Source organism: Saimiri boliviensis, chromosome 7, assembly GCF_048565385.1.
Source record: "Saimiri boliviensis isolate mSaiBol1 chromosome 7, mSaiBol1.pri, whole genome shotgun sequence".
NCBI classification, from domain to species: Eukaryota; Metazoa; Chordata; class Mammalia; order Primates; family Cebidae; genus Saimiri; species Saimiri boliviensis.
In genome coordinates, this window is record NC_133455.1 from 96,817,107 (window position 1) to 96,833,533 (window position 16,427).

Sequence of the window (16,427 nt, forward strand, 5' to 3'; positions counted from 1 at the left end):
CTTTTATTGTCTATTTTTCTTATTTTTATTGCCTATTTTAATAAAATATGCTTTATTTTGTAGTACTGTAACAAAATTATTGGAACCTACTTTGAGAAATGTGGAAAGGTTGCTGCTTTATCCAATGACTACAAAATGATCTGCATTGATGAATACTGTCAAACTAGAGACAAAACATCTACATGTGACACGTATTCAGAACTGTCCCGCCTCTGTGCCTCAGATGGTCCTGGCACCTTTGAATCCTGGAGAAGCGATTCTGATGTGGCTTGTGGTAGGTTTTTACCTCCATTGTAGGCTACATCTCTGTAAGTTTCTACAGTACTTTAAAGTTAAGCTGTATTGCAAAGAAATCTCCAATGATTCTAAGTCCTGGAAGGAAATCTTAGAGAGGGTGAAGATTTTTTTGTTTTTTGTTTTTTTGTGACAGTCTTGGTTCTGTTGCCAGGTGCCAGGCTGGAGTGCAGTGGCATGATCTTGGCTCACTGCAACTTCTGCCTCCTGGGTTCAAGCAATTCTCCAGCCTCAGCCTCCTGAATAGCTGGTACTACAGGTGCATGCCACACGCCCAACTAATTTTTGTATTTTTTTTTTAGTAGAGACAAGGTTTCATCATATTGGCCAGTATGGTCTCAATCTCTTGACCTCATGACCTGCCCATCTCGGCCTCCTGAAGTGCTGGGATTACAGGTGTGAGCCACCACTCCCAGCCAAGAGTGTCTTGTTTGTCACATGTACTTATGAGGAAAGGTTCATTTAGGTGACATGACTCACTTCAAGTTGCGGTTCTTTGTGTTAAGATCTTAATTTAAAGCATTGTACTCATTATAATCAATAAAAGTCATGGAAGACCAAGAGTAAATACTGTAAAAAATAACTGGACAATTGATCAAATATATACTGACTAGTACCATCATTTTCTTTCAAAAAGATTAATAAAACCTAAATGAGTTTCATACAAACATACTTTCCACATATGCTTAGGTCAATCCTCACAATACAAGTAGAATATAAATGAAATTGTAGACAACATGTATTTCCTTCAAATTAAATATTGTATCATAAAATAATGCACAAAATTTGGCATAATTTAGTTGTATTGAGTATCTTTAAAGACTGACTTCTACCTTGTAAATCAGACTCAAAGAATTCCATTTGAAAAGCTCCTCCTGGCCAGGCATGGTGGGTCATGCCTGTAATCCCAGCACTTTGGGAGGCCAAGGTGGGCAGATCACGAGTTCAAGAGATTGAGACCATCCTGGCCAACATGGTGAAACCCCGTCTCTACTAAAAATACAAAAAAATTAGCTGGGCGTGGTGGCGCATGCCTGTAGTCCCAGCTACTCAGGAGGCTGAGGCAGGAGAATTGCTTGAACCCAGGAGGCGGAGGTTGCAGTGAGCCAAGGTCACGCCACTGCACTCCAGCCTGACACCTGGTGATGGAGTGAGAATCTATCTCAAAAAAAAAAAAAAAAGAAAAGTTCCTTCTTAGAAGAGTGTGCATTCATTATACTTTGTTTCTTCTAATATCTGTGTATACATATTTCTCTATTTCTCCAGAAACACAAAGATGTCCAGAACAGCATATCTACAAAGAATGTGGACTCTCCAATCCTGCAACTTGTTCTAATGTGGCTCCTTTTCAAGACAGTGAATGTGTGAGCGGCTGCACCTGCCCAGAAGGTAGTACACCTATGAGAGTATTTACACTAAAACAGAACAAAAGCGAAAACCAAAGTGGGACTCAAGTCATGTCAGAGTGATGTCTTATTTGTAGCACAACATATCAACAATTTAACTATTTCTAATCCATCCTCATAGCAAACTGCAGAGGAGGGTTAGAGAAAATTTTCACGCTATCTCTATAGTACCTGAGGGCTCCTGTATTCCACAGAATATGCTTTAGTCCCACTTTGAGTGCAGTAGGACTGTGCACCGTATAGCAGTAACTCAGTCTCAGAAAATTGTTTTCTATCCTCTTACCAGTTCTCAAAGGGTAATTGCTTTAATAAGAAGTTACCATTTTCAGTGCATGTTACACTTGAAAGAACTATCTTCTAAGAGTGATTTCACAATGCACTGCTGGACAACTTACTGAAGTTTGAAGAATTTTGAGGTTAACCTTATACAATGTGTTCTAGATTATCTGTTGGATGACATTAGAGAGAAAGGAAAATGTGTATTAAAGGCTGAATGTCCCTGTGAATCCAACGGAAAAGTGTATCAGGCAGGAGAAGTCCGAGAAGGTCCCTGTGGTTCTCAGTGGTATGTGTGTGCTTTTTGTTCATGTATTATTGATGGTGAAATAATACCAATATTTTTATCTAATTTGAAAAAATTCCTAAATGCTCCCTTAAAATAAACTTTTAAGAAATGAAAAGCAATCTCACTGCATTTTCTGTGTTGTTGATGTTTTGTTTTTAGAAAGGCACAGTGTGTTTTTTTATTATTAACTATGGATTTTTCAGTGTACCTTTAAAAGATCATGTTCACTAATAGGAACAGTGTTTTAAATAGTAAATCACTTGGTAGTTGCAAATATAGAGGAAAGTACAGTGTAATATTTTGGTAATATAATAAAATAATAATGCTTATTATGCCAAGAATATTTAATAAAATATACAGTTAGAAAAAGCTGAATACTTTCCAAATAATTTTTATATGAGGCTAGATGGTGAAGATAAATAATATATATATATTCAGCAGTAAATTTTAATGTACCAAAGTTATTGTAGATTGTTTCATGATTAAGTGAATACTCAGCTTGAGTCTTCCTTCTGAGTTCTGCAACAATAAAATGATCATTGAGATTTCCCCATTCTTCATGATGGCTTTTCTCTGAAACTCTAAATTTCTGCAATACTACAAAATACTTTTCTAGAAATGTATTGTGTCTTCGTGGGGACATAATTTGGTTCAATAAAAAAACCAATTTTCTCTATAAATGGAAAATGTTTTATTTCGGTTATAATATTAATTTATATTATAGTTTAATATAGTTTAATATAGTATTAATAATTAAGTTTAATTTGTATTAAGAATTAGAAATAACAGTAGTTAAAATTTATTGAATGTCTATAACAGTACTGTTCAAGAGAAATGTAATGTGGGCTGCAAAAATGATCTACATATATCATTCAACATTTTTTACTTGACACATTTTTAAAAGACAAGAAACAAGTGAAATTAGTTTTAGTCGTGTGTTTTATATAATGCAATATATTTAGAATACTATCTTTTGAACATAAAGTTAATATGAAATCAAGTTAATGAGAGATTTTACAATTTTTTTCTCATAAATCTTCAAAATCTGTGTGTATTTTACATTTATAGTGGATCTCAATTTAGACGAGACACATTTCAAAAGCTCACTCTGTGTCTCTGTACCGTATTGTGTGGTACATGTCTACAATGTGGCTTGTAGCAGGTATTTTAATATTGATAATGAGCTGTGCTCCATTTAAACAAATCTCTAAAATCCAGCTTATAAGTTTTATATGCTTAATTCATGAGAAGTTATTATTTAGTCAAGGCTTCTGAAACATCAGGATACCACTATCAATGAAACAGTTTATCAGTGCTGAGATGTTGGGTGGGAAATAAAGATGGTCTAATAAAGCTTAACCAAATGTCTTAACTTGTTATGAACTTTTAGTGTGATATTTTATTTTCACCACAGAGAAAACACAACTGATAACCCTTAATATAACCATTACATTTTAACAGCACATGCCAAGATGCAAAGTGGTCTTGCACGGAAGCATTATGCCCTGGAAGATGTAAGGTGGAAGGAAGTTCCTTTACCACCTTTGATGGTGTTAAGTACAACCATCCTGGAAACTGCCACTTCCTGGCCATTCACGTATGTAATAGCCTGCAATATTTGAGGAAACTATATACAAACAAAAGTATTTCTCAACCAATTTAAAACACAGTCTTCACCTTGAGTTACTATTTAAAGAAATAGGTCAGGTGTGGTGGCTCAGGCCTGTAATCCCAGCTTTTTGAGAGGCTGAGGCAGGCGGATCACGAGGTCAGGAGGTTGAGACCATCCGGCCAACATGGTGAATCCCCCAATACAAAAAAATTAGCTAGGTGTGGTGGTGCATGCCGTAATCCCAGCTACTTGGAGGGCTGAGGCAGGAGAATCACTTCAACCAGGGAGTCAGAAGTTGCAATGATCCGAGAATGCGCAGTTGCACTCCAGCCTGGTGACAGAGGGAGACTCCGTCTCAAAAAAAAAAAAAAAAAAAAAAAAAAAAGAAAAGAAAAGAAATAAATAAATGAACAATACTTCAATTACTGGTTATGTATTTCAGTACATTTTCTATCACATACTGGCACTGATGGTATTACCTGTGAGTACTACCTCTTTGGAAATTCCTTGCAAAAAAAACACAACAAATAATTGCCTATAATCATCTAAATACACTGGGAAATTATTTCATTCTACTTTCCTTTGTGTGTGTTGACTACTGCTTCAAATAAAACAATCTTTTACATTCCATGAAGAATCTTCCTCTTTCATTATTATTCTCTTAAGTTTATTGTTAGTTTTTATAACACAATAGTACCACTATGATAGAGGCTATTCTTATATTTAAATTCTTTTCAGTACCAAAATTTGAATTTGAATTTTGATAAAGAGTGATTCCATTTTGTAGTTTGTGCTTCTCTTCTTCTTCTTCCTTCTTCCTTCTTCTTCCTTCTTCTTCTTCCTTCTTTCTTTCTTTCCTTCTTCTTTCTTCCTTCTTCTTCCTTCTTCCTTCTTCTTCTTCTTCCTTCTTTCTTTCTTTCCTTCTTCCTTCTTCTTTCTTTCTTTCTTTCCTTCTTCCTTCTTCTTCCTTCTTCTTTCTTCTTCTTTCTTCTTCCTCCCTCTCCCTCTCCCTCTCCCTCTCCCTCTCCCTCTCCCTCTCCCTCTCCCTCTCCCTCTCCCTCTCCCTCTCCCTCTCCCTCTCCCTCTCCCTCTCCCTCTCCCTCTCCCTCTCCCTCTCCCTCTCCCTCTCCCTCTCCCTCTCCCTCTCCCTCTCCCTCTCCCTCTCCCTCTCCCTCTCCCTCTCCCTCTCCCTCTCCCTCTCCCTCTCCCTCTCCCTCTCCCTCTCCCTCTCCCTCTCCCTCTCCCTCTCCCTCTCCCTCTCCCTCTCCCTCTCCCTCTCCCTCTCCCTCTCCCTCTCCCTCTCCCTCTCCCTCTCCCTCTCCCTCTCCCTCTCCCTCTCCCTCTCCCTCTCCCTCTCCCTCTCCCTCTCTTCTCCTTCTCCTTCTTTTCTTCTTTTTCTTTGAGATGCACTTTCACTGTTTTCTCCCAGGCTGGAATGCAATAGCGTGATCTCGGCTCACTGCAACCTCTGCCTCACTGGTTCAAGTTCAAGGGATTCTCCTGCCTCAGCCTTCTGAATAGCTGTGATTACAGGTGCCCACCACCACACCCAGCTAAATTTTATATTTTTAGTAGAGACCCAGTTTCACTATGTTGGCCAGGCTGGTCTTGAACTTCTGACCTCAGGTGATCTACCCACCTCTGCCTCCCAAAATGCTGGGATTACAGGCATGAGCCACCATGCCCAGCCTGTCTTTCTTTCTTTTTATGCTCCTCTAAATCCATTAGGATACAGGATGGGGAAAGTAAAAGGGAAAAATGACAAAGCTTAGGGAACATTTGCTTCTTGTAGATTACAGATTTCCAGACATTGAAATGAGAACTGAAAGTCCATGTTTGATATAATTTATATTACAGTTTTACAAATTAAATACCTCTCACATAAGATTTAAAAGGACATGTGAACCATCCAGAGAAGCAGCAAACTATGTTACTGCTGATTCCTAAGAATCCTTATGTGGCAGCACATTCCCTTTGGGGAGACAAAAAGTAAAGATAAAATTAAAAAATGAAGACTATGAAAATCCATCAATGGTAGACTACATGGATATAGTTTATGCAAGATACTTGGACCATCTATAAAGCTCTTGGCCAGTCCTGATGCTGTACTATGGGCCAAACTAGGTTTCTATTCTCAGAGCACTCAGATTGTAGTAGGGATTGCACATATTTAAAATTCAAACATGCATTGTGAATGAATTATGTAGAAGCATATCATAAATAGCATTAAATTAAATTCTAATAAACATTTTAATGAAATGCATTTTTTACAGAATGAAGATTGGTCTATTAGTGTTGAGCTCCGTCCATGCCCAAGTGGTCAGACAGGAACGTGCTTAAATAGTGTTACACTTCTCTTGAATTCTGTAAGTAATCAGGTTTCTAAGGTTTATACAGAGTCAAATCATATCACTTATTTTACAAATTCAGGATTTTTGAGGTTGAAGAAGAGTACCTTAGGTACACTAGGTACACTAAAAGCTTAAGTAAAATTGCATAGAGAATTGATAAAGTCTCTGGAGGAGCTGGCTAGTTGCAAAGTTTCTGAAGTATATCAAAATTAACATAGAGAAACAATTAATATGTTCATTATAGATCAAATTTATGTGTTCATTAAACTTTGCAGACCATTCATGAAGGAAGGCAATGGCATTTATTTAGAGTTTTCTTTATTTGAAATTGACATTATAAAGGGAAATAGACTTAAATGGGAAGGAAGGACAAGTAGTTTAGACTTTGGCCTTTACAAGCTGTTTAACCTTTGGATACTCAAATTACCATCTTGGGTTTCCATGTCTGCATTCACACACTGGGGATGAAGATTTCTTTACAGTCTGCTACACAGAGTTGGTATGAGAAACAATGAAGCAAAATGTGCCTTTAAAATGCTTTAAAAATCTCTGTATTTTAGATATTTATAAATTAATCCAATAGCATTAAACACATCATAAAATTGGGGTTCATATATTACATTAAAATTAATACTGTAAATGAATATTAACCAACAAAGTGTTTTAAATATTAGTCTGTTCCAGTTGACAAATACATATTCAACAGTGATGGAACAGTCACAAATGACAAGATTAGGAACCAAGGTTATTACTATTCAGGTAAGTTAATAACAACATTTAAAAATAAGTGTAAGATGCAGTCATTTATTTAATTTTTAAAGATATGTTTCTAATTTTTAACAGATATCAAAATATTAAACTATTTTAAGAAAGTAGAAACTATTGAACACATTGTTATTAATGTTCATAATTATTTTAACAGATAAAATACAGATCTTCAATGCATCTTCCTCATACCTTCAAGTAGAAACATACTTTCATGTAAAACTACAAATACAAATTGTTCCTGTGATGCAATTATATGTTTCTATGCCACCCAACGAATTCACAGACAGTGTGGGTAAGTTCTCTGGATACAGTTTTATTTCTAAGGCTGAAATATTACCATCAGTTATTCTAATTTTCATTGTCTCTTAATTAGTAACACTAAACCAGTAAACCATTTTGACTTAGTCTGTCCTTCCACATTATAGTGAAATAATTCCAACTTTCTTTTCATAATAAAGATGGCTTTACTTAATCCAAAATTGATCCTCCAAATATTTTAACAATTTAAATAGTTTAAACATCTTAAATTAAGACTGTCATTTAAGTGAAATTTGATAATATATGTGTTAATGTTTTACTTTGCTAGTGCTACTAAGGCTTTTACCTGTAGTTGAATAAATGAAAATACTGTAGATATAAATCTTTGGAAAATCACAGTTCATATAAGAGCTACACTATTACTTGTCTTTCTGGGAAATTATATGGTCATTTCTTTCACTGATGTTTTCTGTCTTAGAAATCAGTTCCTAACTACAGCCGTGGATGTTGAGCAAAACAAAGATTATGGAAAATTCCACAAAGAGTATTAATTTATAAACAGTATAAGTTTTTGTAATACACATTTACTTGAGAAGGTAACTTATTTACACAAAGGAAAAAATGTAACTCATAGATCAGGAGGGTCCAGGTAAAAAAGGCATATAGCATTCAACATGATTAGACTCTCCACACTGAAATCGTGCAAATGTGAGTCATAAGTTCTTACTTGTAAGCATTCTTTCTGTTGGGTCCTCAAAAGAGATAAAGTTACAGTGACAAACAGGAAAAACACAGTATTCATGGCAAAGGGTGTTTCAGTGCTCCTGGAATTCAAATGAAAGGGAATTTCAGTGAAATCTGAAATGCCTCGAAATTTTATTTAATGTGTAAAGGCTAATCAAGACATATTCTCAGATAGCTTCTACAGGTTTTCACTTGAGCAAAGAACTGAATGTGCAGTGAGGATGTGAATCCAAAGATACTGAGCAGGTGAGATGTGAAACTCTGTTTTGTGCTCTTATACAGGACTCTGTGGTTCCTATAACAACAAAGCAGAGGATGATTTCATGTCAAGTCAGAATATATTGGAGAAGACATCTCAGGCATTTGCTAATTCTTGGGAAATGATGTCCTGTCCTAAAGGAAACCCCTCTTCATGTATCAGTATAGAAAAAGGTAATATAAATTAACTATCAAATCTGCATTACATATTTGGTGCTAGGAAGTATGTGTTTATTCTGGTAATAATATGAACACATCAGATAATCCTGGTTTTAGCCAGTGTTTGCTGTACAGTCTGGATTTTAGAGGACACAGCAGAGAAGCAGTCTGGCTGGCTGATGTTAGTTCTACAAAATAAATATTTCACAGGGAGTTCATCATGGTTGCTTCTTTTCCTATACCTACCCTTTTCCTTCTTACACAATTTTTACCAGAATTATAGAATAACAAGATTCGAAGAGATTTGGGGAATATTTAGTTCTTCAGTTGTTCCCTCCTTTAATTTAGTTGTAAAAATGTTGGTTAAAATAGCAAGACTCGCTGAAACTGGTGAAGCCGCTTGATGTTAGAGATATAACTAGGTTCAGATATCCTAACTATTGATGTCCAAGCCCCAATATAGACATTAATTAAACTTTACACTGGTATGATTCAGCTTACTTTTATACTTACCAAAAGGCTTTTAAAATATTAGTTCAATTTATTTCTACCAAAACTCATGAACAGCATGAGCAGGACTATTATCCCCATTAACGTAGATATTGATAATGGAGCACAGGGAGGGTTAAGAAGGATCCTTAGTGAATAAGGATGACAGCTGAGCAATCCAAGGATTTTGAATCCAAGTCATGCTTTGGTTTTACCCCTGGTATTGCTGATACTAATAAATGCTTTATTTTGGATTGCTGCTTTCATAAAAAATGAGTGCAATGGAAGCTAAGTTAAAATGTATTATATTGACATGTTAGTTAGTTGTTTCTAAATTAATACATATTTGAAATAGTCTTATCAGATTATAATAATATTTTAACATTACTAAGGCAATTCATTTTAAATCCTTGTCTACTAATTTTGATTTAAAAGAACTGGTAGAAGCATGAACGTAAACATCGTAATACATATTTCAGGGTTTTGATTATCACATTATTTTGGCTTTGGAGTTTTGCAGTGAAAACAGTTATAATGAGAATATATATCTCACAAGAAACCAAGTCAATTTATGTTAAGCAGACTATATACCACCACTTTGGAGAGATATAGAAATTAAATTTAATTTTCAGTTTTATATTGAACTTAACATAAAATGCAGAAAATTAAACTGTATTTTAATAATCTGTTAGTAATATTTAGACAAAAAGTGATGATACTGGGTTGCCAATTTGTTAAAATTTTGGAAATAGTTTGTCTCAGTTTCTTTTTAATGGAGACCTTCTAAAAGTCATTAGGTCAAGCGCTTGCTACTCAGATGCTATTGTTATGATTTTAATTTTTGTTAATTTAACACTATGTTAGTTATTTATAAGCCAACTGAATATCAATTAAAAAACAAAACAAAATTAGTGTATTGGAATTACTGATACTGATTGTGATAATATATGATCTTCAGGAAAACTGATATAATCTTCTGAGTTGACAGGATGGTGTGGTCGGGGGGTGCTGTGGTTGGTTTATTTACCAACTCAACACAATTTAGCTATAAATATATATTTTAAAGTTAAAAGGCATCTAAAGATATAATATGGTCCCCTAATTCCATTTTTATGTAGAAACTGCATTTTAGAGAAGGTAAATTGATTTAATCCAAAAAAAAAAAACAAAGCTAACAAAGACTTTGCCTCTTAGTGTAAGATTTTTTAATTGCAGCATGCTAATTTTGCATATAGTGACAAGTTAGATGTATTACAGCAAAACACTTTAAAATTTGTTTTAATAGACAGAAGTTACAATTTTCTGTCTTTTCTTTTAATTAAAGAATTATGGCCGGGTTCAGTGGCTCACATCTGTAATCCCAACACTTTGGGAGGTTGAGGTAGGCAGATCATGAGGTCAGGAGATCAAGACAATCTTGGCTAAGGTGGTGAAACTCTGTCTCTACTAAAAATACAAAAATCAGCTGGGCGTGATGGTGCGCACCTGTAGTCCCAGCTACTCTGGAGGCTGAGGCAGGAGAACTGCTTGAACCTGGGAGGCAAAGGTTGCAGTGAGCCGAGATGGCGCCACTGCACTCCAGCCTGGGCTACAGAGTGAGACTCCGTCTCAAAAAAAGAAAGAATTATGACATTATTGAAACTAATTTTGAGTGCACTGATTTTCTTCCAGAAAAGTTTGCTGAAAGGCACTGTGGAATTCTTCTTGATTCAAGCGGGCCTTTTGCTTCCTGCCACCCAATTGTGAACCCTAAACCCTATCATGAGGTATGTGAGGCTCTAACATTAACAGCTCTTGTTGAAAAATACTTTGCAGATTTTGACAAAAGCATGTAGATATTAAATATTTTCAAATAACAGCCATTGTCAATAAAGTATAGCCTTACATAGGCATCAGATTCGATCAATTTATTCTTGTGTTAGATAAAAGTGGTGCTGGAAAGTAATCCCAAATAAGAAAAATCTTGAATAAGTCTCTCTTTTTGTCTTTTATAAATGTTTTGACAAGCAGGCTAATAATTCATTTACTATTTGAATATTTAAAAATGTTTTTAAAAGTTTCAAAGAAACTTTTTTGGGGGTAGAATGGTTAGGAACTAGATTATTATACTTAGTTTACCTGATCTTTCAAGTAATTTCATAATGCAATATAATTTGTTTATTTTCAAGGAATGCAAAAAGTACACTTGTACTTGTGAAAACAGTCAAGACTGCCTATGTACAATTTTAGGCAACTATGTGAAAGCGTGTGCTGAGAAGGAAACATACATAGTAGGATGGAGAACTGGCCTGTGTGGTAAGCAGCAGAGAAGCTTTCTTTTTTTTTTTTTTTTAATTGCATTTTAGGTTTTGGGGTACATGTGATGAACATGCAAGATTGTTGCATAGGTACACACTTAGCAGTGTGGTTTGCTGCCTTCCGTCCCCTCACCTGTATCTGTCATTTCTCCCCATGCTATCTCTTCCCACCTCCCCACCCCCACCCCTCCCCCATTTCCCCCCAACGGACCCCAGTGTGTAGTGCTCCCCTCCCTGTGTCCATGTGTTCTCATTGTTCAACACCCACTTATGAGTGAGAAATACGGTGTTTGATTTTCTGCTCTTGTGTCAGTTTGCTGAGAATGATGGTTTCCAGGTTCATCCATGTCCCTACAAAGGACGTGAACTCATCGTTTTTGATGGCTGCGTAATATTCCATGGTGTATATGTACCACATTTTCCCTATCCAGTCTATCATGGTTGGGCATTTGGGTTGGTTCCAGGTCTTTGCTATTGTAAACAGTGCTGCAATGAACATTCGTGTGCACGTGTCCTTGTAGTAGAATGATTTCTAATCCTTTGGATATATACCCAGTAATGGGATTGCTGGGTCAAATGGGATTTCTATTTTTAGGTCCTTGAGGAATCGCCACACTGTCTTCCACAATGGTTGAATTAATTTACATTCCCACCAACAGTGTAAAAGTGTTCCTATTTCTCCACATCCTCTCCAGCATCTGTTGTTTCCCGATTTTTTAATGATCGCCATTCTAATTGGTGTGAGATGGTATCTCAATGTGGTTTTGATTTGCATTTCTCTGATGACCAGTGATGATGAGCATTTTTTCATATGTTTGTTGGCCTCCTGTATGTCTTCTTTTGTAAAGTATCTGTTCATATCCTTCGCCCATTTTTGAATAGGCTTGTTTGTTTTTTTCTTGTAGATTTGCTTTAGTTCTTCGTAAATTCTGGATATCAGCCCCTTGTCAGATGGGTAGGCTGCAAAAATTTTTTCCCATTCTGTTGGTTGCCGATTCACTCTACTGACTGTTTCTTTTGCCGTGCAGAAGCTGTGGAGTTTGATTAGGTCCCATTTGTCTATTTTGGCTTTTGTTGCCATTGCTTTTGGCGTTTTGGTCATGAAGTCCTTGCCTACACCTATGTCCTGAATGGTTTTGCCTAGATTTTCTTCTAAGGTTTTTATGGTATTAGGTCTGATGTTTAAGTCTTTAATCCATCTGGAGTTAATTTTGGTGTAAGGTGTCAGGAAGGAGTCCTGTTTCTGCTTTCTGCACATGGCTAGCCAGTTTTCCCAACACCATTTATTAAACAGGGAGTCCTTTCCCCATTGCTTGTTTTTGTCAGGTTTGTCGAAGATCAGATGGTTGTGGGTATGTTGTATTTCCTCTGAGGCCTCTGTTCTGTTCCATTGGTCTATATCTCTGTTTTGGTAGCAGTACCATGCTGTTTTGATTACTGTAGCCTTGTAGTATAGTTTGAAGTCCGGTAGTGTGATGCCTCCTGCTTTGTTCTTTTTGCTTAGAATTGACTTGGCTATGCGGGCTCTTTTTTGGTTCCATATGAAGTTTAAGGTGTTTTTTTCCAGTTCTGTGAAGAAGGTCATTGGTAGCTTGATGGGAATAGCGTTGAATCTGTAAATTACTTTGGGCAGTATGGCCATTTTCATGATGTTGATTCTTCCTAACCATGAACATGGGACGTTTCTCCATCTGTTTGTATCCTCTCTTATTTCGTTGAGCAATAGCTTGTAGTTCTCCTTGAAGAGGTCCTTTACGTTCCTTGTTAGTTGTATTCCTAGGTACTTTATTCTCTTTGTAGCAATTGTGAATGGCAGTTCGTTCTTGATTTGGCTCTCTTGAAGTCTATTACTGGTGTATAGGAATGCTTGTGATTTTTGCACGTTGATTTTGTATCCTGAGACTTTGCTGAAGTTGTTTATCAGTTTCAGGAGATTTTGGGCTGAGATGATGGGGTCTTCCAGATATACAATCATGTCATCTGCAAATAGAGACAATTTGATTTCCTCCTTTCCAATTTGGATACCCTTTATTTCTTTTTCTTGCCTGATTGCTCTGGCTAGAACTTCCAGTACTATATTGAATAGGAGTGGTGAGAGAGGGCATCCTTGTCTAGTGCCAGATTTCAAAGGGAATGCTTCCAGTTTTTGCCCATTCAGTATGATATTGGCTGTTGGTTTGTCGTAAATAGCTTTTATTGTTTTGAGATACGTTCCGTCAATACCTAGTTTATTGAGGGTTTTTAGCATAAAGGGTTGTTGAATTTTGTCAAAAGCCTTCTCTGCATCAATCGAGATAATCATGTGGTTTTTGTCTTTGGTTCTGTTTATGTGGTGAATTACGTTTATGGACTTGCGTATGTTGAACCAGCCTTGCATCCCCGGGATGAATCCTACTTGATCATGGTGGATGAGCTTTTTGATATGCTGTTGCAATCGGTTTGCCAGTATTTTATTGAAGATTTTTGCATCTATGTTCATCATGGATATTGGCTTGAAATTTTCTTTTCTTGTTGAGTCTCTGCCGGGTTTTGGTATCAGGATGATGATTGTCTCGTAAAATGATTTGGGAAGGATTCCCTCTTTTTGGATTGTCTGGAATAGTTTCAGAAGGAATGGTATCAGCTCCTCTTTGTATGTCTGGTAGAATTCGGCTGTGAACCCATCTGGAACTGGGCTTTTTTTGGGTGGTAGGCTCTTTATTGCTGCCTCGACTTCAGACCATGTTATTGGTCTATTCAGGGTTTCGGCTTCTTCCAGGTTTAGGCTTGGGAGGGTACAGGTGTCCGGGAATTTATCCATTTCTTCCAGGTTTACTAGTTTATGTGCATAGAGTTGTTTGTAATAATCTCTGATGATGTTTTGGATTTCTGTGGAATCTGTGGTGATATCCCCTTTATCGTTTTTTATTGCATCAATTTGGTTATTCTCTCTTTTCTTTTTTATTAATCTGGCTAGTGGTCTGTCTATTTTGTTGATCTTTTCAAAGAACCAGCTCCTGGATTTATTGATTTTTTGAAGAGTTTTTTGTGTCTCTATTTCCTTCAGTTCTGCTCTGATCTTAGTTATTTCCTGTCTTCTGCTAGGTTTTGAGTTTTTTTGATCTTGCTCCTCTAGCTCTTTCAATTTTGATGATAGGGTGTCAATTTTAGATCTCTCCTTTCTTCTCATGTGGGCACTCATTGCTATATATTTTCCCCTAGAGACTGCTTTAAATGTGTCCCAGAGATTCTGGTATGTTGTGTCTTCATTCTCATTGGTTTCGAAGAACATCTTATTTCTGCCTTCATTTCATTGTTTATCCAGTCAACATTCAAGAGCAAGTTGTTCAGTTTCCATGAAGCTGTGCGGTTCTGAGTTAGTTTCTGCATTCTGAGTTCTAACTCGATTGCACTGTGGTCTGAGAGACTGTTTGTTATGATTTCTGTTCTTTTGCATTTGCTGAGGAGTGATTTATTGCCAATTATGTGGTCAATTTTAGAGTAGGTGTGATGTGGTGCTGAGAAGAATGTATATTCTGTGGATTTGGGGTGGAGAGTTTTATAAATGTCTATTAGGTTTGCTTGTTCCAGGTCTGTATTCAGGTCCTGGATATCCTTGTTGATTTTCTGTCTGGATGATCTGTCTAATATTGACAATGGGGTGTTAAAGTCTCCCACTATTATTGTGTGGGAGTCTAAGTCTCTTTGTAAGTCATTAAGAACTTGCTTTATGTATCTGGGTGCTCCTGTATTGGGTGCGTATATATTTAGGATCGTTAGCTCTTCTTGTTGCAGTGATCCTTTTACCATTATATAATGTCCTTCTTTGTCTCTTTTGATCTTTGTTGCTTTAAAGTCTATTTTATCAGAGATGAGAATTGCAACTCCTGCCTTTTTTTGCTCTCCATTTGCTTGGTAGATCTTCCTCCATCCCTTTATTTTGAGCCTTTGTGTATCCTTGCATGTAAGATGGGTTTCCTGGATACAGCACACTGATGGGTTTTGGCTTTTTATCCAATTTGCCAGTCTTTGTCTTTTGATTGGGGCATTTAGTCCATTGACATTTAGGGATAGTATTGTTATGTGTGAATTGGATACTGTCATTTTGATGCTACCTGGCTGTTTTGTTGGTTAGTTGATGCAGATTCTTGATTGTGTTGATGCTCTTTTACCATCTGGTGTGTTTTTGGAGTGGCTGGTACTGGTTGTTCCTTTATATGTGTAGAGCCTCTTTCAGGAGTTCTTGTAGAGCAGGTTTGGTGGTGATGAAATCTCTGAGTGCTTGCTTGTTCACAAAGGATTTTATTTTTCCTTCACTTATGAAGCTTAGTTTGGCTGGATAGGAGATTCTGGGTTGAAAGTTCTTTTCTTTAAGGATGTTGAATATTGGCCCCCAATCTCTTCTGGCTTGTAGGGTTTCTGCTGAGAGATCTGCTGTGAGTCTAATGGGCTTCCCTTTGTGGGTAACCCGACCTTTCTCTCTGGCTGCCCTTAGCATTTTCTCTTTCATTTCAACCCTGGTGAATCTGACAATTATGTGCCTTGGGGTTGCTCTTCTTGAGGAATATCTTTGTGGTGTTCTCTGTATTTCCTGGATTTGAATATTGGTCTGCCTTGCTAGGTTGGGGAAGTTTTCCTGGATAATATCCTGAAGAGTATTTTCCAGCTTGGATTCATTCTCTTCATCACATTCAGGTACACCTATCAGACGTAGATTAGGTCTTTTCACGTAGTCCCACATTTCTTGAAGATTTTGTTCATTCCTTTTTGTGCTTTTTTCTCTGTTCTTGCCTTCTCTTTTTATTTCATTGAGTTGATCTTCGACCTCTGATATCCTTTCTTCTGCTTGGTCAATTCGGCTGTTGAAGCTTGTGCATGCTTCACGAAGTTCTCGTGTTGCGTTTTTCAGCTCCATCAATTCACTTATACTCCTCTCTATGCTGTCCATTCTCATCAGCAGTTCGTCCAATCTTTTTTCAAGGTTCCTGTTTTCTTTGCGTTGGGTTAGAACATGTTCTTTTAGCTCATTGTAGTTTCTTACTACCCACCTTCTGAAGTGTGATTCTGTCATTTCATCACCCTCCTTCTCCATCCGGTCTGGTTCCCTTGCTGGTGAGGAGTTGTGATCCCTTTTAGGAGGAGAGGTGTTCTGGTTTTGGGAGTTTTCATCCTTTTTGCGCTGGTTTCTTCCCATTTTTGTGGGTTTATCCACCTTATGTCTGTCTCTGTCCCAGGGAGTTGGAGCTT

At 36.9% G+C, this 16,427-nt stretch overlaps 1 protein-coding gene across 1 annotated transcript in view; it reads left to right on the plus strand.

Annotated features, from left to right (window-relative positions):
* The window catches only part of MUC19 (mucin 19, oligomeric), a 160,852-nt gene that overhangs the window by 23,393 nt on the left and 121,032 nt on the right, over positions 1–16,427 (plus strand). The window contains exons 16-25 of the mRNA XM_074403475.1: positions 64–274; positions 1,561–1,683; positions 2,142–2,265; positions 3,727–3,862; positions 6,151–6,243; positions 6,903–6,987; positions 7,151–7,288; positions 8,281–8,430; positions 10,576–10,670; positions 11,073–11,199. Of these exons, the coding sequence (XP_074259576.1) occupies positions 64–274; positions 1,561–1,683; positions 2,142–2,265; positions 3,727–3,862; positions 6,151–6,243; positions 6,903–6,987; positions 7,151–7,288; positions 8,281–8,430; positions 10,576–10,670; positions 11,073–11,199 (1,282 nt within the window). The remainder of the gene's footprint in view (positions 1–63; positions 275–1,560; positions 1,684–2,141; positions 2,266–3,726; positions 3,863–6,150; positions 6,244–6,902; positions 6,988–7,150; positions 7,289–8,280; positions 8,431–10,575; positions 10,671–11,072; positions 11,200–16,427) is intronic.